Source organism: Capsicum annuum, chromosome 7 (assembly GCF_002878395.1).
Source record: "Capsicum annuum cultivar UCD-10X-F1 chromosome 7, UCD10Xv1.1, whole genome shotgun sequence".
NCBI classification, from domain to species: Eukaryota; Viridiplantae; Streptophyta; class Magnoliopsida; order Solanales; family Solanaceae; genus Capsicum; species Capsicum annuum.
The window spans coordinates 6,714,631-6,738,499 of NC_061117.1; the positions used below are offsets into that span (position 1 = coordinate 6,714,631).

The 23,869-nt window shown below is 32.2% G+C and overlaps 1 protein-coding gene across 1 annotated transcript in view; it reads right to left on the reverse strand.

The window, feature by feature from the left end:
* Positions 1-5,556: 5,556 nt before the first annotated feature.
* LOC107858284 overlaps positions 5,557-23,869 on the reverse strand; it is a 21,506-nt gene continuing 3,193 nt past the window's right edge. The window contains exons 2-4 of the mRNA XM_047393903.1: positions 22,980-23,245; positions 22,671-22,905; positions 5,557-5,996 (exon numbers count right to left, since the gene is read on the reverse strand). Of these exons, the coding sequence (XP_047249859.1) occupies positions 5,557-5,996; positions 22,671-22,905; positions 22,980-23,245 (941 nt within the window). The remainder of the gene's footprint in view (positions 5,997-22,670; positions 22,906-22,979; positions 23,246-23,869) is intronic.

The following is a 23,869-nucleotide window of genomic DNA, read 5'->3' on the forward strand; positions in this document are numbered from 1 at the left end:
AAAAATAAAATTTGACGATAATACATAAACATGTCATTTAAAACGAACTTAGTTGGCATTTATATCCTACTTTGGATATGCATAAGGAGACACTTAAATTGGAATAAAGTTGAACTGGTAGATAAACCCATCTTACGTAGCATTTGCGTGACAATTCACGTGAGATTGTCATGTATGATGTGTATGTCTGTTTGTTTAACTTTATACTTCCTTCGTTCACTTTTACTTGTCACTTATTTTCTAATTGAATTGCTATTTTTACCTATCATTCTTGACATATCAAGAAAAGAAAACTTTTACTTTCCTATTTTACCTTTAACGTTAATTATTTTTTCTCCAAATTAATTTAAGACAAAATAATAAACATCATTTAATAGGACTACTATGATGAATAACCATGTCAATAATTATTTTCTTAATAAATGTATCAAGTCAAAATGTGACAAGTAAAAGCGAAAAAAAGTTTAAATTTGTATTGTGAACACTCAAATTGAAGAACATAAATCTCAGCTAAAATCATTTTATAGGACACATTTATATATTATGACATAAAATTTTGGTTGCACAAAATTTATCCAAATACAACTTGATGTGCTAAATGTGTGAACCAATTTTTTTTTTAGTTTACCTATTTGATATTCAGAATTTACTATAATAATTAATTCAATTTCATATCGCCTGAGAGTTTTTTGATAGATAAAGAATACTGTAAAAGTTAATCAAAAAATATAAAATAGATATTAGATTTTCATGTCTCGATTTTTGTGGTGTGAAATGACGACAATAAATAAGAGGGAGGATTGGTGAAAAAATCGTGAGAGGATAAGGACAAACCTCCAAGGTCTTGGTCGTCGGGACTCACAAAGCAAATGAGGGTCAAGATCGATTTGAAAGCCTAGTAGTAAACAGCTTTAGTGCAATCCAGCGAGCAGCACGAGATATTACAAACTATATTTAAAACCTTTAAAATCTATCATAGCAAAGAGGGGAACTAAAATATTCTAGAAATTTTGAATTCTAGAAATAAGAGGATCGCTATCTATCGTACACCATAAGGTAAGTCATTGATGAAGATTTTTGTATACTAACTTTCATTAACTATAAGTAGTAACGTCTTTACTGTTTGTATTTTATATTTTACATCAGGTAATTTTTTAAAACTCACAAGAATTGAAAAACATGATTTATCAGAGAGAGAACTTTGTTACTCATTGTGTATATTTTGTGTCTAAACTGTGATAGAATTGAGAAGGATTTGTGATAGATTTACCGAATTTGTGATGAACATTATGATTTGTCAAATATTTAAGATGAAAACAACAATTTAGCACAAATTTGTCACAATTTTATAACCTAAATGAAGATCTAATCACAAATTCGTCACGAAATTGGCACAAATGTAATATTTCGTCATAAATTACTTAATAATATAAATATGAATTAGAACTATGTATATTCTTGTAATTTTTTATAGTTAACTCAAGCTAATTATGAATTTAATTAATCCAAGGTCTACCTGAAAATAATCAAATTTTTGGGTACAATTTTTGAAAGCTCAAGTAAAGTGGGGGATTTTGAGGAGAGGTTCTTTTTAGGTGCAAATGATGTTCAATTTATATTATATTATTAGATATATAGAAGAGTGAAGAGAAGAAAGAGACGGTCGTCATGCCAGGTTCCTCCATGATTTTACCATATCACCCTTAATTAATTATTATATGTCATTTACGTATTAAAAATTAATAGCATTTAATAAAAAAATAAAATAGCTTTTTATGATATCTCTGCTTCAGTTGCTTCAATCATAATTTTACTACTTCATCCCTAATTAATTATTATAAGTTATCCTAATATTAAGAAAATTAATAATATTTAATAAAAAGGTAAAATAAATAAAAATAATAATAAATTAACTATTGATGTTTTAAATTAATGTGACATTTTATGTGAGCTCTGCTTAAATTTTTTTCATACCTATTTTTAATTTATCGTAATTTTGTTATATCACTTCTAATACATTATTATGAGTTATTTAAGACATGTCCGCTTTATTGGTTCAATCGTGATTTACCTATATCACTCCTAATTAATTATTATAGTCACCTAAGCATTAAAAAATTAATAATATTTCTTCAAAAAAGTAAAATAAACACAAAATAATATGTCAAAATAAAAAATTTGATTACCTATCAAAATTATATTAGTGACACATAAATTAGGATGAGACAGAGAAAGACATTATAAAATATATTGTAAATAAAAATATTAAAACTTAATATAGAAAAAATTGATTGACTATCGAAATTTTATTTGTGCTACATAAACTAGGACGAAGAAAGTCTTATTGAAAAATTATGTAAAAAAAATTATAAATAAAATAATTAACAAGTTAAAAATTTAAAAGATATAAAATATTTGGATGGCTCTAAAATTATATTTGTGTCACTTAAATTGGAATAGAAGAAAAAATATTATAAATTACAATAATTTAAAATGTAAATAATTTAATAACAAATTATCTAAATTATATTTGCATCACCTAAATTGATTAAAAAAATATATATCACGGGCCATTGATATCTAGTATAGACATATATATGGTGGGGTGGGTGGGGGTAGAGAGGTAGGGGTGGATGTACTACAAAATACAAATTATAAATTACTCCCTCCGCCTATCTATTAATGCTTTGAGAAACGTATTGAGTAATGACTGTAATTAATAGATAAGGATAAAATGGATAGAAATAACTATAATTTATAGACGTATATAGTGGGGTGGGGGTGGGGTCGTTGAGGGTAGAGAGGGGAGAGGGGTCCAAAATAGGAAAGACAAACTGTAAAAAAAATAAACTTTGGCAATAATATATAAATGTGTCATTTAAAACGAAGTTAGCTGACATTTATATCCAACTTTGGATATACACCAAGAGACACTTAAATTGGTATAAAGTTGAACAGGTAGATACACCCATCTTACGTTGCATCTGCGTGACAATTCACGTGAGATTGTCATGTATGATGTGTATGTCTACTTGTTTAACTTTATACTTCCTCTGTTCCATTTTACTTGTCACTTATTTTCTAATTAAATTTCTATTTTTACTTGTCATATCAAGAAAATACATTCCTATTTTACCTTTAACGTTAATTATTTTTTGTCGAAATTAATTTCAAGACAAAATAATAAACATCATTTAACAAGGGTACTTGATAAATAACTATGTCAATAATTATTTTCTTAATGAAAGTATCAAGTCAAAGTATGACAAGTTAAAGCAAATGGAGGGAGTCAAGTTTAAATTTCTGGTACACTCAAATTGAAGAACATAAATGTCAGCTAAAATCACATTATAGGACACATTTATGTATGATGCCATAAAATTTTGGCTGCACAAAATGTATTCAAATGCAACTTGATGTGCTAAATGTGTGAACCAATTTTTTTGTTTGTTTACCAATTTGATATTCAGAATTTACTATCATATTTATTTCAATTTCATGTCGTCTGAGAGTTTTCCTATAGGTAAAGAATATTGTAAACATTAATAAAAAGATATGAGATAAGTATCAGATCTTTTGATTTCTGGATTATCGTGTTGTGTGAAATGACCACAATAAATAAGAGGGAGGGCTAGTGAAAAACCTCGTGAGAGGATAAAGACAAACCTCCAAGCTCTTTGTCATCGGAACTCACGAAGCAGACAAGGGGTCAAGATCAATTTGAAGCCTAGTAGTAAATAACGTGAGTGCAATCTAGCGAGCTACACGAGATATCGCAAACTACCTTTAAAATCTATAATCATAGAAAAAGAAAGTTAAATATTCTAGAAAAAATTTGAATATTAGAGATAGAAAGAGCTCTATCTACCATACACCATAAGATAAGTCGTTTATGAAGGTTTTTGACTACTAACTTTCATTAACTATAAGAAATAACATTTTAACTATTTGTATTTTATATTTCACATCATATAATTTTTAAAAACTTGCACTACTTGAAAAACATGATTTAGCAAAGAGATAACTTTGTTGCTCATTTTGTATATTTTTTGTCACTACAAGAAAAACATTGACTTGTGACAGAATTGAAAAGAATTTGTGATAGAATTTACCGAATTTGTCACATATTTAAGATGAAAACAACAATTTATTACAAATTTGTCACTACTTTATTATTGAAATGAAGATCTAATCACAGATTTGTCACGAAATTGACACGAATGTGATATTCCGTCATAAATTACTTAATAATATAAATATTAGTTAAAACTATGTGTAGTCTTGAAATTTTTTATAGTTAACTTAAACGAATTATGAATTTAATTAATTGGGTATCTACTTGAAAAAAATTGAATTTTTGAGTACAATTTTTGAAAGCTCAAACAAAGTGGGGGATTTTGAGGAGAGATTTTTTTGTTTGAGGTGCAAAGAATGTCCAATTTATAGACATATATATGGTGGGGTGGGTGGGGATAGAGAGATAGGGGATGGGTATACTACAAAATACAAATTATGAATTACTCCCTTCGTCGATCTATCAATTCTGTAAGAAACGTATTGAATAATGAATGTAAGTAATAGATAAGGATAAAATGGAAAGAAATGACTATAATTTATAGACGTATATAGTGGGGTAGGGGTGGGGTGCTTGGGGGTAGAGAGGTGAGAGGGGTCCAAAATAGGAAAGATGAACCGTAAGAAAATAAAATTTAACAATAATACATAAATGTGTCATTTAAAATAAATGTAGCTGGCATTTATATCCAACTTTGAATATGCACAAGAAGACACTTTTATTGGTATAAAGTTGAACCGGTAGATACACCCATCTTACGTTGCATCTGCGTGACAATTCACGTGAGATTGTCATGTATGAGGTGTATTTCTACTTATTTAACTTTATACTTCTTCCGTTCGATTTTACTTGTCACTTATTTTCTAATTGAATTTCTATTTTTACTTGTCATTCTTGACATATCAAGAAAAGACAACTTTTATTTTCCTATTGTACCTTTAACTATAATTATTTTTTGTCGAAATTAATTTCAAGACAAAATAATAAACATTATTTAAAAGGGGTATTTGATAAATAACTATGTCAATAATTATTTTCTTAATGAATGTATCAAGTCAAAGTATGACAAGTTAACGAAAATGGAGGGAGTCAAGTTTAAATTTCTACTACACTCAGAGGCCGATCCAGGATCCGACTTCTCTGGATGCCAAGTAAACTTATCATTTAAATTAATCATTATTCATTTATCGATCTATAGGATAATTAACCAATCAATTAATAAAAAAGAACAATAAGAAAATGGCAAAACTTAATCTTTCGATAATATTACTAATATCATAATGTAATATCCATAATTCATTACAATTGTCCACGACGAGTTTTCATATTCTGAAAACGATCAACGATGACATCATTACTTACATTTGCAAATACATCACGCTCTATGTAACATACTAAACAATCATTTAAATATTGATCACCAATACTATTTCACATTTTATTTTTTATGTGTTTCATGAAAGAGAATGTTCTTTCCACAGTTATCGTAGCAACGGTAAAATTAGAGTCAACTTCACAAGTAAATAAACAAGTGAATAACTCTCCACAAGATTTGTCTCAACTAATGCCTTTGTCAAATTACGAATTTCTTGCAAGTTGGAGAATTTGAAATTACCACCTCGCATATGAATTATGAAAGTATCAAGTTGGTAACTCAAATCTCGAAGCTTTTCATCATCAAACTCATTCGGATAACACTTTGCTAAAGTCATGATTCTACCTTTACCAAAGTTAGAGAAATTATTGACAGAATTCAAGCTGTCCATCCCAAGAAGCAGATCGCTACTCACTACATCAAAACAATCATTAAGCTCTTGAAGTTGCACATCAATGACAACACAAAAGATTTCAACGTGCAAATGGTGTGAATAACAAACATCCAAACACTTATGCTTTGACTTTTCAGGAAAATAAGGCTCATCTAATTTGGGAATTAAGATACCATATGAATAAAAAATGAAGAAACATCATCCAACTAAGGGTGTTAAATGGGCCGGTTTGACCCGGCCCAACCTGACCCATTTAGTAACCGGGCCTGGTTAAACCCAGCCCAGTCAGTCCCCGGGCTGTCGATCCCGAGTTGGGCCTTTTTTTGGGCTCGGTTGACCCGGCCCGCCAGTTAACCGGCCTGGATAATTTTTTTTTTAAAAAAAAAATTATGAATTTGACTGTTGGGCCAAAGTAGCTGTTGGACCCAACGGCTATATGGCCGTTTGGACCCAAAAACGACTTTTTTGGCCCTTTTTATTAAAATTTTTTTTTTAATTTAAAATATTTTTTAAAACCCAAAAAATTTCTATAAATACCCTACACTTTCAAATCATTTTCCATACAATTTTCATTCTCTCTCAAGTCTCAAATATTCTATATATCTTCAAAGTACTCAATTTTATTTTTTAATTTTACGATTATAGAGTACGAGTGGAAGTTTCTAAAGTCGCAACTTTCGGATACTTTCAAAATTTGGTATTGTCGTTCTATCTCTTACTTTTAATTTTTAATTAGTGTATTAATTGTTGAATATTTAATTTTATTATTTTTGTGTATTTTGAATCTTTTTTAGTTTGATTTATATTATGGATAAATTAAGAAACCTTGGTAAAAGTGTCAAAATTTTTTGTCCTGGAAGTGGTAGTGATAGTAAAAAGCGAATTACTGGCGGTAGAGGTAGTTCAAGTAGTAGATATACCCGTGTGCCTCTGGTACCGCTTAGTCAATCTTTTGAGGAAGAAGTAGGTGTAGGTGCTCACGATATGAATTATGCAGAAGCTCAGGAAAATTACAGTATAGAAGAAGAAAATGAAGTAGATGCGGTTAATTTAGAAGAAGATGATGAAAATATTGGTGAGACACCCGTAATAGGAAATGCTAATGTTAGATCTAAATCGGCCAAGAGCTCGTAGAACAACTAGTATTGCATGACAATTTTTTACACGTATAGAAATAGAGACTAAGGTGCAATACAATATTCGTCAACAAGTATATGAGCATAAAAGAGGAGGCAATCAAGGTGTACGAGTACGTTAATGAGACATATAAATGATAATCACGAAAGAGAGTTATTTATTACACGAGGCGGTGAGGCTGTTGGTGGGCCAGCACAAACTAGAATGGACCCAGCAACCAGTTAGGTAATTAAGAATTATAATAAATTGAGGAACCTGGAAGAAATAGAAAAAATGATAGTGTTGACACCCAATTTTTGCTCTCCGTGCCTAAAATTAACGTCTTCAAGCTTTTTGTTCATTAAAGGGCATGGAGCATAATTTTCACATCTTATTTTTCTTACAATTATTTGATAAATTATTGATAATTATCCTTTCTTTAAGATTTTAATCAATATTTTGTCATATTTTTATTTCTTATAATAATTTTTCTAATTTTAGGATTTTTATCAATTCATTATCGTTCTTAACATTTTACAATCACCCACACACGTGCACAACATGACGTTATATATATATATATATTTGCAGTATTTTAAATTAATCATATTTTAATAATTTTAATGTTCTTTACATTTTTTTCACTTAACATCTATATTTTACAGTCCGCAAACACTAAGTCGGATCAATTATTTTTGTGCAGTATAATAATTTGATGTCTTATCAAATCCGACAACGACTACACAATAATGTCTTGTCACGTCCGACAATGACCACTCATTGTTGTCTCGTCACATCTGACAACGACCACTCAATGACACTACCCTTTGGATAATTACTTTGTCCGTTGGTCAAAAGAATGAAAATCCTTTGGCCAATAACTTAAGGACCTAAGGGTGTTCTATTATAAAAAGAGAGGACACCCCTTTATCCATTGGATAAAAGGGGTGCTCAATTTTTTGTATAAATAGGTGGTGGGAGGACACATTTTGGACACACATTTTTGTTCATTTTTTCCTCTCTTTCAAAATACACGTATATTTGTTTTTTACAACTCATAAACATTTTTCCTTTGCAAACCCACACACATATTCATAAATATACAAACATATTTTATTTATTCCATTTTTATCTTCAAAACACACACAAAAATATATATAAAAACACACAAACACACGCATACAGAGAAAACAACCTCCATTTTTGTTTCATTTTTTACCATCAACAACAATGACACGCATATAAATATATATACAGACGCCTACTACATAGTTTCCATTTTTAAGCGCTCGTCTTCTCCATAGATACCAACAATTCATTCGATCTCACGCGCCACCTCCACATGGTTTTCTTCCCCGAAATAGCCACCCAACAATACCACCCCCCATGTTACAAGCTTTCCCTTACGTCTCGCCGTAAGCTCGCTGGAGGTGATGACTGGTGAGCATCGAGTTTCTTCCCAGATCTTCCGCCATCAACCACTACAACAGCCGCTACCAACATCGAGAAACAGCCACGAGCCGCCCCTTTTCTGTAATATTTTTCTTTTACTACACAGATCTGGTCAAAACCGTTTGGATGGATATTTGAATTAATTAGATAATGTGTTTGTCTCTATTTGCTTTGCTATTTTACTATCACTGTTATTGACCATTTTTTTTCCTTGAGTTTGCTGCTGTTGGAGTGATTTTTGGACGATTTTTGTCTTTCTCATTTATTTACACTGATAGTGAATGGATACTACACATTTGGCCAATGAAAAATTATTTTAATTTGAGGCCTCCGTAAATAAAAGACGGACTTTACGTATACAAATACGTAATAAATAAATATTTTTGGGCGATGTTGAAACTTTATAACAATACAAGATTTTACAATTCAGATTTTAACAAGACGATTTAGGACGGCCAATTAATTGAGCAACCAATTCGCAGTCATGACTTTATCTGAGCCCACTTTTTAACAAAAAAAATATATTTTTAAATATTTATATACACACATACTTGTTCAATTTATTTTGATTATTATTTATTCGTTACTAACATTTTTACAAGTGTTTATACAGGTTATTTGGATTACTCGTCGAGAGTTGCATTCAAAGAGGCCCTTTTAATTTTGTATTATATTTTTATATTTGTACAAATGTTATTATAGTGAAAACTTTATTTTAAGGGTGTTGGGCGGAATTTTCTTTATACAACTTCACCTGTGTTTATGCAAACTTAGCTCATTAATGTTTACATTAATAAATTAAATTAATCAATTAGTTTACATACTTTGACATCATAAACATTGTGATCTTTTCTATTCAAATAAATCTTTACTTTTTTTCTCGTAAATTTTAAATCAAGTAAAAATATTATTTTTAAATATTTTTCTCCTCATGGCATATCAAGATACACTTCTCTTCATACACGTCACAAAATATTTTTTCTTTTCACATGTAATTTATACATTCTTTATACATATTTTTTTTTCAAATGTGTTTCATAACAATATTTTTATTTATATATTTAATATACATATACCTTTACATAATTTTAATCATTTATATTTTTGAAAAGAATTATTTTATACTTAATACATATTTTGTACATTATTTTAAATATACCTCTTCCCTCTTTGAAAAATTTAGTCTAGCCGGGTACCACATTTGTGGATCTCGAAGGGTGCCTAACCCTTTCCCTTCGGTATAACTTGAATCCTTACCTAGAATCTTAAATTGGTTTTCGTAGACTAAAAACATTAATCATATTTGTTAATAAATAGGTTTCCTTATTTTCCTTAAAAATTAGGTGGCGACTCTGTGCAAATTTTCATTCTTTTAGAGTCCATAACGTCGTGCTCATTTTAACCTCAGGTAAAAATAGGGTATGACAGAATGGCGACTCCGCTGGGGATGAGGAGACGTTCTACCCATGATCGACTCTATTTTCAATCAAGGGAGGTATTTTTACATTTTTTGTATATGATTAAATTCTTTACCTATTACACTGCAAATTATGTGAATTTGCTCATAAATTCTTTACATTTTTTTATAATGCTTAGTTTAGGATTTTTATGCTTTATTATGTTATTTGTTTTACATATTTTTATATCATGCTATGTGTGAAAAGACGCAAGCCAAATCCAAACTTGCGTTCCTTATTTGTTTGAATAACACTACTTGTTACTGCTTTATCACTTGCATTTTTCTATCGAGTCTTTGGCCGTACACAATTCACACACTGTGGTACACGCGAGGGGTGAACTGCATTCCTCTGAACCTTCTTTGGATTCCTTAGTTTCAGAGTTGGTGCAGTTAGGTTAGTGCACCTTCTCGTAAATATTCAGTCCCACTCTTGAACATTTAGGGAAAAATCCTACTCTAGTAATAGGTCATATTGCATATACCTTAGGCGGGATGGTCCAAGATATCGTCTTCGCAACTAGGAAGCCACCCTTTCGTTAGAAGGTTATGAAACCTTTATGACATATTTTGTCTTAGAACTGATTCAGATAATCCAAAAATCGGACATTAATGGATTCAGATCAATCAAATTAGCCTTCTTTTACTCTTCCTTCATTCGACATCATTTTCATGTCAATAGACATAAAGTATTACCCAAACTAGCCAACATTTGACACCATTTTCACGAATACAGAGTGTTGTTAAAACTCTGCTTCACAAATATCTTTCTCAGAGTCGATGAAAGCCAGGTGTTTTAAAAATGTTTTGCTTTCGTTCGACTTTCTCTTCAAGTCCGCTGATAGGAATGTCACTAAAAACTCCACCTACTTCTAACTTTTTCTTTTTTGATCCAAACTAGAGTGGAATGTCGTCAAGCATTCTTCCAATGTTTGATTCTTTTTTCTAGTCAACAGACGTAGAATATTATTCAAAACTCTACAATTATTTGACACCTTTCTTCAAAACAATGAATGTGGAATATTATTCGTTTTCACCCACTTCTAACTCTTTCCAGCCAATGAGCATGAGGCATCGTTGATACTTCTCCTCCATTCAATATCTCTACCAAAAGATCCTCATTCATCAATAACGAGACTTGAGATACTCACTCTTTTAAAGGCATTGTTTTAGCCCGCTTCTATCAATTCTTATCGACTATATAGGCCTCTTTTAGCCGCCCTTGTTGGATACATTCCCTCTTCAAAAAAACATAAATTGTTCTGAATCCAAAATGCGTCAAAATCTAGATTCATCTATATCAGCTTGTTTGGACGAAGGCCTACCTCTAGCAAAATGAGGCTCCACAATATAAGATACGCTTACTCGACGTTGTCTGAATGTGCTTGTCCATCGACATGAACTAACTCTTGAACTTTCATTCGTGTTTGTATTATTCCCCGATAGAGGTTGATTGTGTTAATCGATAGAACTAGCCGACTTAAGCTATATAATGAACACCAATACCGTCGACCCGACCAGAAGTGTTCCAACGTTGGCAAATGTATCAGGAATTTTCAAAAGACAAGATAATGAACGTATGCTTCTTTTAGAGCAACAACTCGAGACGTTAAGAAGAGAACTACACCAAGGAAAGGATCCCACACATCCATCCACGGCTACTCTACCGCGCCCTCCTAATTTTTTATGGCTAGAAACTCCAATACCTAAATGCTATCAGTCAGTACAGCCTCCAACAACCATGCGTACCAATCCAATTGTCAGTTTATCAAAATCCGACACCTTTTGCACTAAGACAAAATTCGAAGGGTAAGCATAATCGAAGCTACACTCAATTTATTGAACCATTGATACTTTTTGAGAGACTGAGAGCTGGAAATTTATTGCGATCGGAGTTGGCGAAGATTCCTAATCCATTACCTAAATGGTTCGATGAAAGAAAGCGATGTGCTTTTCACTCTGGAGTTCAGGGTCACGGCACTGAAGATTGTCATAGGTTAAGGCATAGAATTGAGTGCTTGACCAAGGCCGGGGTAATCCAATGTGTCGAAGTGCAACCAAATACAAATATTGATCTAATGCCCAGTCATGAAAATGGAAGAGTGTATATGACATGAGGGACACCATCCTCCACGCCGAGCCGGCAAGGCTTTCATATAAGCCATCCTACAGAGAAGCAATTAACTTTAGTGGGAATGCAATAGTGATAAATCCAAGTTGATTGACTCAGAAGTAGGCAATATAGTCCTACATTTGAAGACATAGGATTTCCTCTAATTATCATGTATCAGAACTACGTTCTGACCTAATTTCTCATGGTGAGATACGTAGGCAACCCTCATCGGGTTCGGTCATACTTAAGTAGAATCATTTCCCCTTTTGTAGTTGGAACTATGTGTGACCTGATTTCCCTCAGCGGGATACATAGGCAGCCTATATAAGGCTTGGTCCCTTTCTAATACAAAATTCTACTTTTTCCTAACGACAAGAGAAACTTGAACGCGACGGTATCTAGAAAACCCAACACGATCCATCAAGACTATCCCAAGATACGCAATGAAGAATCATCGAGAAAGTCTCTCCAAGAGACTAGGGCAAAATTTTGAAGAACGTTTCGAAAATCAACAAAGGCTAGGACGTTCAACTTGGAAATGTTACAATCAAGGTTGATTTGTAACAGATAATGCAAGACATCATTAGAGCTACAAGACATCAACAGGGGATGAATTGACTACAATATCGAGAGAAATGCACCAAGGGTCAATACAGAAGACACTTCCACCACTTAACCAAAGATCTTCTCTACAAATATTGTTAAAAGATACTATCAATACAAATGATCCAAAATCATATCGACGATCAGCGCAGGATCAAACACTCGTTACTTCAGTCATAAAGAAGTCAACCAAATCTTCAGGAGGATTTCTAAAATATGCTTAAAAGCGTTCTAGCTTGGATTATGATTAATACATCAATCGAGGATATCAATATTCAACATCTATTGACACGTGAGATAACATAAGTTGGCGTCGAGGATATCTCATCATCCTATGAATAATCATCTGAATTCATCAAAAACTCATGATTCGTCTTTAAGTCGCTATCTAAAAGCGAACGTCATATGAGATTTCCTTGAAATTGACAATTTGAGGATCATCTATAAGTCATATTATTTGAAATAAGATAGTGTGCAAGATTATCTCTGAGTTTAAAGCCCATAGTTCATCTGTAAGACGCAATAATATCCTAACCGGATAGTATGTAGGGTTACCTAAATTGATAGTCCAATGGTTACCCATAAGTCGCGACTAAATCCTTACCGGAGAATATGCGAGATTATCAAATTGGTATGTCCAAGGGTTCTCTATAAGCCGCGTCATATCCAAGATCGATTATGTGCAAGATTACCCAAGGACTAATAATTTGAGAGATATCTATAAGTCATATTATGTCCAAGGTCGAAAGATGTGCAGGAACACCTAAAAGCTAGCAATTGAAGGGATATCTGTAAATCATTTCTTATCCAAAGTCAGATAATGCACAGGACTACCTAAAGGCTGACAATTCAAAGGATATCTATAAGTCGCCTCGTATTTAACATCAAATAATGCGCAAGATAATCCAAAGATTGACGATTCAAGAGGAATCTATAAGTAGTATTGATACAAAAGATGCGCAAGACTTTTCCGAGATCATATGCGAAGATTTATTGGCAATAACTAGAGAGGTTATCATTCCACAAACATTATAGGTGACTCAAAAGGGTTACCGCATCAACACAAGATTACACGATCGTAAGGGCCCTTCTACATAAAGTGTCATCGGTGTCCAAAAGGGGCACCCCACTTTGAAGACATATTCAACTGACAAATAATTATGCAACAACCAAAAGCGTTGTTATGTCTGTTGTTGCAAGTTATTTCCTTTCTAACAGGTACACAAAAGGACGACTGTAGTGGACTCAAAAAGAGTTCATATACGAAGACGCCCACAAGATAAGGAGACTATTAATGAGGCACCCAAGAAATATTCAGAGTTTATGCAGAGAAGACTCGCGCATGTACCCAAGCCTCTTGCTTTCATCAAAACGCAAGTCAGCGAGACTACATATGAAGATAGCTTATACAACGCGTTCACTACTCTTCCACTCAAAACCCTGACATGAAAAATATTGAGATGCAAATCTCAACACTTGATCGACTCCAACAACTTACAAAAGCATTACTCAAATTAAGAAATTCTTTGATGTTAATCGTTAGCACAAGAAAAAGCCATAAGATATTGAAGACTCATACATAAGAGGCACCGCTTCAGCAAATGGCCAAATGAGCTTTCCAAAGCAAGCTCATGATTATCAACCTTACCATTCTCCACATACTCACCTTTGTGGCCAAATTTTTCTTGATTCCCCTCACACGAAACTACATTTTGACTTGATATGTAGGTAGCTTAAGTCAGGCTCGGTCATATCAACAACATAATCTTTTACATCTTTTCAAATTTCATTTATCATCTTAAGCCACAACAACCACGTCACTTTGATGGAAGTCCAAAAGCGAAGATCAAGATGGAGAAAGTTCCCACAGAAGACATACTAGTATAAGCAAATTATGTGGGGTTAGGAAGTGTTACTACTCCTAATCCCAAATAGATTACCAATTGTCGAAAGACTGAAGGACGAGATAACTGCTAGGCCGAGTTCTTGATCAACACAAAATCAACATCCCCTCCCTAAACTAAGAAACTTTCTTTGAGCGTTGTATCGCTACAACAAAGGTTCAAACATCTTGGAAGCCTAAAATCACAAGCCGAGAATCCAGGTGTCGTTAATTTATCCATAATTATTCCAAGACACTAAAGAATCTTCTCGAATCTTGCAGGTCATAATAATGCTCAAGGAGGCACGTGTCAAGTATCTTACAACATTCCCTAAGAAACTCAACATCACATCTCTATCACAAGCCAGGAAGCCAGGTTTTATCAATTCATTCGCTTATACTTTCTAACTCTAAAGAAATTTCTTAATTTTTTGCAGGTCGCATTAAAGGGATATCCCCATTAAGACTCGATCATCAAGTACTAACAGATGTTCACGAAACTCTAACATAACACAGGGCAGTTCGCCCCGAACAATAGGACAGGGCAAGTCTACCTCGAACAATAGGATAGGGCAGGCCCGCCCCCAACAATAGAGCATATAATGGAACTTTCACTTCCTCAACAAGCATTTCATCCGACGGAGGCTATTTACATTTCAGTCGGCGGAGGTTATTTACATTTCAGCCGGCGGAGGCTATTTACATTTCAGGAATTGCTCAGCCGATGGAGGTTATTTAAATTTCGGCCGACAGAGGCTATTTATATTTCATCAACTGCTCAGCCGACGGAGGCTATTTACATTTCAATTACTACTCAGCCGACGGAGGCTATTTAGATTTCAATTATCACCCCTCGAGGAGGATTGCCTTAAAAAATAGAGACAATACTAGAACATGCAGTACAATGTGGAACTATCCTCTTAGCAACAAACTGGGGCAAGCTAGCGGAATGTCAAGGATCCCTAGTTACGTCAGGAATTTTAGCGAAGAAACTCAACTCAACTCGGCCCAAAACTCTCATTTTTATAATCCTTATTATCATTGCTCAATATCTTCTTAATCCGATACTGGGGCAATCTTTGAAATTCGCAATCTCTTTTTCGCTCAAAGTCCCCAGCAAATATTGCTATCCGATATCTACTCATTTCCAACTACCCAAATAGTCAATTTTGGAACAAGCACCCGTATTCATTCCATTCGTGTTAAAATCTTTGCTGTCATCCTTGAAGGAACCCAGTGTCACCATAACTCTACACTGAGGCAAATTTTGATATTAGTATGATTTGAATTACAGTGACCTAATTCTCGTAACACTCGATATATTTAGGAAGATCTGTGCAAAGTTCAATCGTCACAACCACAATCATTCTTTCTCCCCAGCAAGTACACAATCTTGCGTCTCCAGCATCTCATAAGGGTAATTTTGAAAGGGGCATCGAAAATTGATGAACACTTTTGTTTCCAATTAGTCCTTCTCCCAATAATCATTTCGCATGATCTCTCACCCTTAACAACAGGGGGATTTGCTTAAATTTTTTGAACTACATTGACCTGATCCTCATACAACTCGAGGTATGTAGGTAGCTTTAAATTGGAGTTCGATCGAATTTTCTTTAAATCATTTTTATCGAGCAAAATTGGCTACACGTCAACGTTTTCATTTAAAGACTTCTACATCGTCCTCAAATGAAAAGGGGCAACTGTTGACACCCAATTTTTGCTCTCCGTGCCTAAAATTAACGTCTTCAGGCTTTTTGTTCGTTAAAGGGCACAAAGCATAATTTCATATCTTTTTTTACAATTGTTTGATAAATTATTGATAATTATCCTTTATTTAGGATTTTAATCAATTTTTTGTCATATTTTTATTTATTATAATAATTTTTCTAATTTTAGGATTTTTATCAATTTATTATTGTTCTTAACATTTTACAATCACCCGCACACGTGCACAACATGACTTTATATATATATATATATATATATATTTACAGTATTTTAAATTAATTATATTTTAATAATTTTAATGTTCTTTACATTTTTTTCATTCAACATCTATATTTTATAGCCCGCAAACGCTGAGTCGGATCAATTATTTTTGTGTAGTATAATAATTCGATGTTTTATCATATCCAACAATGACTACACAATAATATCTTGTCACGTCCGACAATGACCACTCATTGTTGTCTCGTCACATCTGACAACGACCACTCAATGACACTACCCTTTGGATAATTACTTTGTCCGTTGGTCCAAAGAATGAAAATCCTTTGGCCAATAACTTAAGGACCTAAGGGTGTTCTATTATAAAAAGAGAGGACACCCCTTTATCCATTTGATAAAAGGAGTGCTCAATTTTTTGTATAAATAAGTGGTGGGAGGACACATTTTGGACACAGACATTTTTGTTCATTTTTTTCTCTCTTTCAAAATACACATATATTTACTTTTTACAACTCATAAACATTTTTCCTTTGCAAAACCACACACATATTCATAAATATAGAAACATATTTTATTTATTCCATTTTTATCTTCAAAACACACACAAAAATATATATAAAAGCACACAAACACATGCATACACAGAAAACAACCTCCATTTTTGTTTCATTTTTTACCATAAAAAACAATGACACACATATAAATATATATACAGACGCCTACTACATAGTTTCCATTTTTAAGCGCTCGTCTTCTCCATCGATACCAACAGTTCATCCGATCTCACGCGCCACCTCGACACAGTTTTCTTCCCCGAAACAACCGCCCAACAATACTACCCCCTACGCTACAAGCTTTCCCTTTACGTCTCGCCGCAAGCTCGCCGAAGGTGATGACCAGTGAGAATCAAGTTTCTTCCCAGATCTTCCGCCATCAACCACTACAACAGCCGCTACCAACACCGAGAAACAGCCATGAGTCGCCCCTTTTCTCTAATATTTTTCTTTTACTACACAGATCTGGTCAAAGCCGTTTAGATGGATATTTGAATTAATTAGATAGTGTGTTTGCCTCGGTTTGCTTTGCTATTTTATTATCACTGTTATTGACCATTTTTTTTCCTTGAGTTTGCTGTTGTTGGAGTGATTTTTGGACGATTTTTGTCCTTCTCATTTATTTACATTGATAGTGAATGGATACTACACATTTGGCCAATGAAAAATTATTTTAATTTGAGGCCTCCGTAAATAAAAGACAGACTTTACGTATACAAATACGTAATAAATAAATATTTTTGGGCGATGTTGAAACTTTATAACAATACAAGATTTTACAATTCAGCTTTTGACAAGACGATTCAGGACAACCAATTAATTGAGCAACCACTTCGTAGCAAAACGATTTAGGACGACCAATTAATTGAGCAACCATTTCGCAGTCATGACTTTATCTAAGCCCATTTTTTAACAAAAAAAAATATCTTTTTAAATATTTATATACATACATACTTGTTCAATTTATTTTGATTATTATTTATTCGTTACTAACATTTTTACAAGTGTTTATACAGGTTATTTGGATTACTCGTCGAGAGTTGCATTCAAAGAGGCCCCTTTAATTTTGTATTTTATTTTTATATTTGTACAAATGTTATTATAGTGAAAACTTTATTTTTGAGGTGTTGGGCAAAATTTTCTTTATACAACTTCACCTCGTGTTTATGCAAACTTAGGCCGTTAATGTTTACATTAATAAATTAAATTAATCAATTAGTTTACATACTTTGACATCATAAAAATTGTGATCTTTTCTATTCAAATAAATCTTTACTTTTTTTTCTCATAAATTTTAAATCAAGTAAAAATATTATTTTTAAATATTTTTCTCCTTATGGCATATCAAGATACACTTCTCTTCATACACGTCACAAAATATTTTTTCTTTTCACATGTAATTTATACATTTTTATACATATTTTTTTTTCACATGTGTTTCATAACAATATATTTTATGTATATATTTAATACACATATACCTTTACATAATTTTAATCATTTATATTTTTTAAAAGAATTATTTTATACTTAATACATATTTTGTACATTATTTTAAATATACCTCTTCCCTCTTTGAAAAGTTTAGTCTAGCCGGGTAACACATTTGTGGATCTTGAAGGGTGCCTAACCCCTTCCCTTCGGGATAACTTGAATCCTTACCTAGAATCTTAAATTGGTTTTCGTGGACTAAAAACATTAATCATATTTGTTAATAAATAGGTTTACTTATTTTCCTTAAAAATTAGATGGCGACTCTGTGCAAATTTTCATTCTTTTAGAGTCCATAACGTCGTGCTCATTTTAACCTCAGGTGAAAATAGGGTATGACAGGTAGCTGTGGGTTGTTTGCCTTTCAGTTTTCTTTCTTCGGATGCTTTTATTCATTATATTCAAGCAATTTATAATCCTATGTTTAATGGTATTCCTAGAAGTACTTGTCGGACTGATATTTTTAGATTTCATTCACAATATATTTTTTTTATTTATCTATATTATTAAAAAATATTCAATGTAGAATGACTCTAACTTCTGATCTTGGTCGTGTTGTTAATAAAAAAGATTATTTAACCGTTACTTGTCACTGGATAGATAATAATTTTGTTATGCAAAAATGTATTCTAGCTTTTTTGTATGATGAAAATCGTAGACATACTGGAGAATTTATTGTTGATTTGATTAGTAAAGTTGCCGAATTGTATGGTGTTGAAAAAATAGTCTTATGTATTGCTTTTGATAATGCTTCTAACAATAATACTGCTATTATAAAGTTAAAAACTAGTCTCTCTCCGCCGTTACCTAAAATATTTCATGTTAAGTGTGCTTGTCATATATATAATTTAATTGTAAGAGATGGTTTTAAATTTTTTGAGCTTTATATTGAAAATTTTGGCTTGTTGTTGGCTTTATTCAAAGAAATATTCAAAGAAAAAGAATTAGAGAATTTAAAATTACATGTGAACAAAATGGACTTAGACTGATATTGATGCCTGAAGAATGTGATACTAGATGGAATGCTACGTATGATTATTTAAAAACTTGTCATGCTTATAGAGTTCCTATTACACTAATTTTTAACCAAAATTGTGGTTCATTTGTTGATTCGGCTAAATGTATGATATATGATTCTGATTGGGTTGTAATTGATGATCTTGTTAAGTTTTTGGAAAATTTTTATATAGCTACGGTTGAATTTTTCGGTGCTTATTATTCTACTATTTATAATATTTTAGCATATATAACCAATATTTCTTCTTTGCTAAAAAAATATAAGAATAAAGAAGGTTACAAAGAAGCTGCTGGTGCTATGTTTGCTAAATTTAAAAAATATTTTTTTTATTTCCCCTATTTACTTGGTTGGTATTATACTAAATCCATGTATGAAATCTACTACTATGTGCCACTTTAGTACTCTTATTTATTCTAACTTAGAAATAAATACTAACAATGATTCTGATGATGAAGAACAAGAACAACCAGATTTGTATACGACTATGAGTGATTCGAACATTTACATAGATAAATTATATAACCATTATGCTAATTTACTTGATTTAGTTGTACCAACAAATATCACTATAACTGTCGCTGCTCATCCTCCCGAGGAGACATCATCTTCTACAAGGCCGGCACATAGTGGTATTCCTGATCACTTTTATGATTTAAATGTTTGGAACAGTTTTGAGGAGGGAGCTTACAAAACATCTTCTAGGGAAGAGCTTAAGTATTATCTTCGAACGCTGATAAAAGATAGTAGATGACGGATCAACGCGTTGGATTAGTGGAAGAATAATGAAACACAATATCCTGTGCTTTCAAGATTAGCTAGAGATATATTGAATGTTCCAATGTCAATCGTTGCATCGGAGAGCACTTTTAGTCAGGGACGACAATAGCTTGGAGACAACCGACACTCATTGAGAAGTAATGCTATAAATGTTCTAGTTTGCCTTAGAGATTGGATTAGAGAGGAACAAAGAAATTAAGGAATAGAGGTGAATCCAAAAGATGAACGGAATCATGAAGAAATTATGACTTCAAGGGAGAACTCAGCACAATCAAGTCCAATGCATGGTTTTGCCCTCATTGATTTTGACTATCCTATGCCAGTTTCCGTTAATGTTAACATGGATGAGTTGGAAAAAATGATGAAAACTTTGTAGATTTTTCATTAATGTACATTATAAATTTTGAATCATTTTGCAATCAATAAAATATAACATTCATTCACTCCTTACTTTGTAATTTTTTCCATTTAATGATTTAAATTGAATTTCTAGTTTAAATTAAATACTTTGTTTTAATATATTACTAATTTACTATCAAACTTTACACTAAGTAATATACAATTAAAATTTAAACATAACAAACATATAATCATATATACACATAATGAAAAAATAAATTTCTTTTAAGTTCAAAACCTCAAGTATTATTAATTTGGGATAATACCCACGAAAATACCTGAACTTTAACCAAATTTCTAGTGGAGCATACTGAACTTTGCGGGGGTCCTATTACCCCCCTAGACTTTTTTAAAATGAAATTATTACCCCCCACCCCCACCCCCCAAAACTCTATACCTAGATTTGGCTGTCGGAGGTGTGACACACGCGCCCCTTCTTCTCCATTTTCATTATTTTCACCATTACAGCCATATTACTCCTACAAACAACATTGGTAATACTACAATACAAATTTTCATCATTTTTTCACCAAATTCTTAAGTCTTCATTCTTAAAATTTACTTTTATTTAGTTCATTAAGAAAATCTTTTCCCAAATTTGAAATTCAAATCGAAAATTCTCTTCAATAATTTTATTCAAATCGCAAATAGAGGGTCCCAATTTCACCACACATACCAAATGAATTGATTATACTACATTAGATTATATTGAGATGAGAATGGACAAAAAGAACAAAATCGAAAAATACATAAGGGTGTGTTCTTGATAAAAACAGGAATAACAAAGATGCTCTTGGCTAATCAGTATGCATGTGTAAAACATTATTGTACAGATAATAACTAACTTTAATGTAAAGACAATGATAGAGTGTCTGAAGGAATATATTGATGATGTTCGGCGCTGCTTGGTAATGTAGCTCGTGGTAAACCTGAAGTGCCTCGCCAATATTAATAACAAGTCCAATTTAATGGAATTGGAGAATACCCATTTGGTGTGTGTGTGTGAAATTGGGTAAAATTGATGTAATTGAATTGAGTATGTTGAAGATAACTTATTTGGTGTGTGTGGATGTGTGATGAAATTATTTTCAATTCAACAATGGAACACCAATTTAACTCCATTGAAGAGAAAAAGAAAGAGAAGAGAAAGAATGAAAAATAAATAAAAAATATAAAATATTTAAAATTTAGCAAAATGAGGGGTTATTTGACCAAAAAAAAGAGTTTTAACGTTTTTAATCACTCTCACGCGCTCAAGAGGCGTGATTACACTCCCTTGTCAAAATGGGCTGATATATTCCATTAAAATACAAAAAAAAGTCTAGGGGGCAATAGGACCCCGCAAAATTCAGTATGCTCAACTGAAAATCTGATCAAACATTAGGTATTTTTGTGAGTATTCTCCCTATTAATTTATTATATTAAGTAGCATATTGTTTAAAGTAGTACATACATTGAATGGTACGTATACATGTGTATATATTTTTTATAGACTCTAATGTAGTATATATTTAAGGTATACATGTGTATATGTTTTATAAATTAGTATCTATATATTGTAGTATATGTTTTATTTAAAGTAGTACATATATTGAATGGTACGTATATATGTGTATATATTTTCTATAGACTCTAAAGTAGTATATATTTAAGGTATATATGTGTATATATTTTATAAATTAGTATATATATATTGTAGTATATATCTTGTAGTATATATTTTATTTAAAGTAGTATATATATTTAACTAACATATAGTCGTATACATAATTACATATGTAATTGTGTATATATTTTTTTAAATTCTAATGTAGTATATACTATATATATAGTGTATATATATTGTGTGTATATTTTTTAACGTATTTAAAATATATATAGGTGGATATATATAGTGTATATTGGAGGAATTTTTTATTTTTTTTGACTAGATTTTTAATCGGTTTTTACTGGGTTTACCCTGGTTGGACCGGGTTACATGTAATGGGCCGATCTCGGGTTATTTCTTGAAAATTTACTATTGGGCTCGGAATCGAATCGGCCCGTTAAACCAGGCTTGGAACCAGACCGACCCACAACCCGGTTAAAAGTGATGGGCCGGTTCCGGGTTGATCCGGCCCGGCCCGTTAACTGGCTTACATCCAACAAAGATTCCCACCCATTTTCTCTTATATCTTGCAATCTTTTCTTTGAGATGTTAAGAAACTCCACGGCATTAACAATATCTTGATCTTTTTTTTTATTTGTAAAATCCTGCGCAACTCATTTGACATGGCCAACACTTTCAACATCAAGTGAAGCATAAAAATAAATTTGAATGTTTTGACCTTTTTCAAAAGATATTCCGCTTGATTTCTATCACTTAAGGTAGAACCTTCAATTTCAATCACTCCAAGCACATGAATAATATATGAGAAAATAACAAGAAAGTTATTCAATGTTTTGAAATGTGATCCCCAACGAGTATCACCCGATCTTTGAAGTCGAAGTTCTTGACGTAATCCTCGTCCGGTATGAGCTTCACCGAACTCAAGTAATTTCTTTAAATTTTCAGCTTGGTGATGGTGAAGTAAATCTCTACGCTTAGATGATCCTTCAACAACATTCAACACATTAGTAACATTATCAAAAAAGTCTTCAACTTCCAAATGTTTTTTAGCAATAGCAACAAGTGTTAGTTGCAATTGATGTGCAAAACAATGAAATAATATGTTGAAGGACTCTCTTTCATAATTAAAGTTATGAGACCATTTATCTCTCCTTTCATATTACTAGCTCCATCATAACCTTGTCCACGTATTTTGGATGAACTTAGTGAATGATCGGAAAGCAAAGAATAAATTTGTTTCTTCAATGAGCATATCGATGTATAATTAACATGGACAAGACCAATAAATCGTTCTACAACTTCACCATTCTTATCAACATACCTCAAAACAAGAACCATTTATTGTTTGTGTGAGATGTTTTTGGATTCATCAACTAATATATCAAAGTAATCTCCATTAGAGTCTCCAATTATAACTTTCAATGTTTCTTTCGCACAAGCATTGACAATATCCTTTTCGATCATAGGACAAGTCAAAGTATCATTTTGTGAAGCTTTTTCTAATATCACTTTTCCCACATTCGGATGTTTGTCTCCATGCCAACTCAAAAATTCTAAAAAGTAGCCTTGATTAGTTGAAGATTCACTTTCTTCATGACCTCGAAAAGG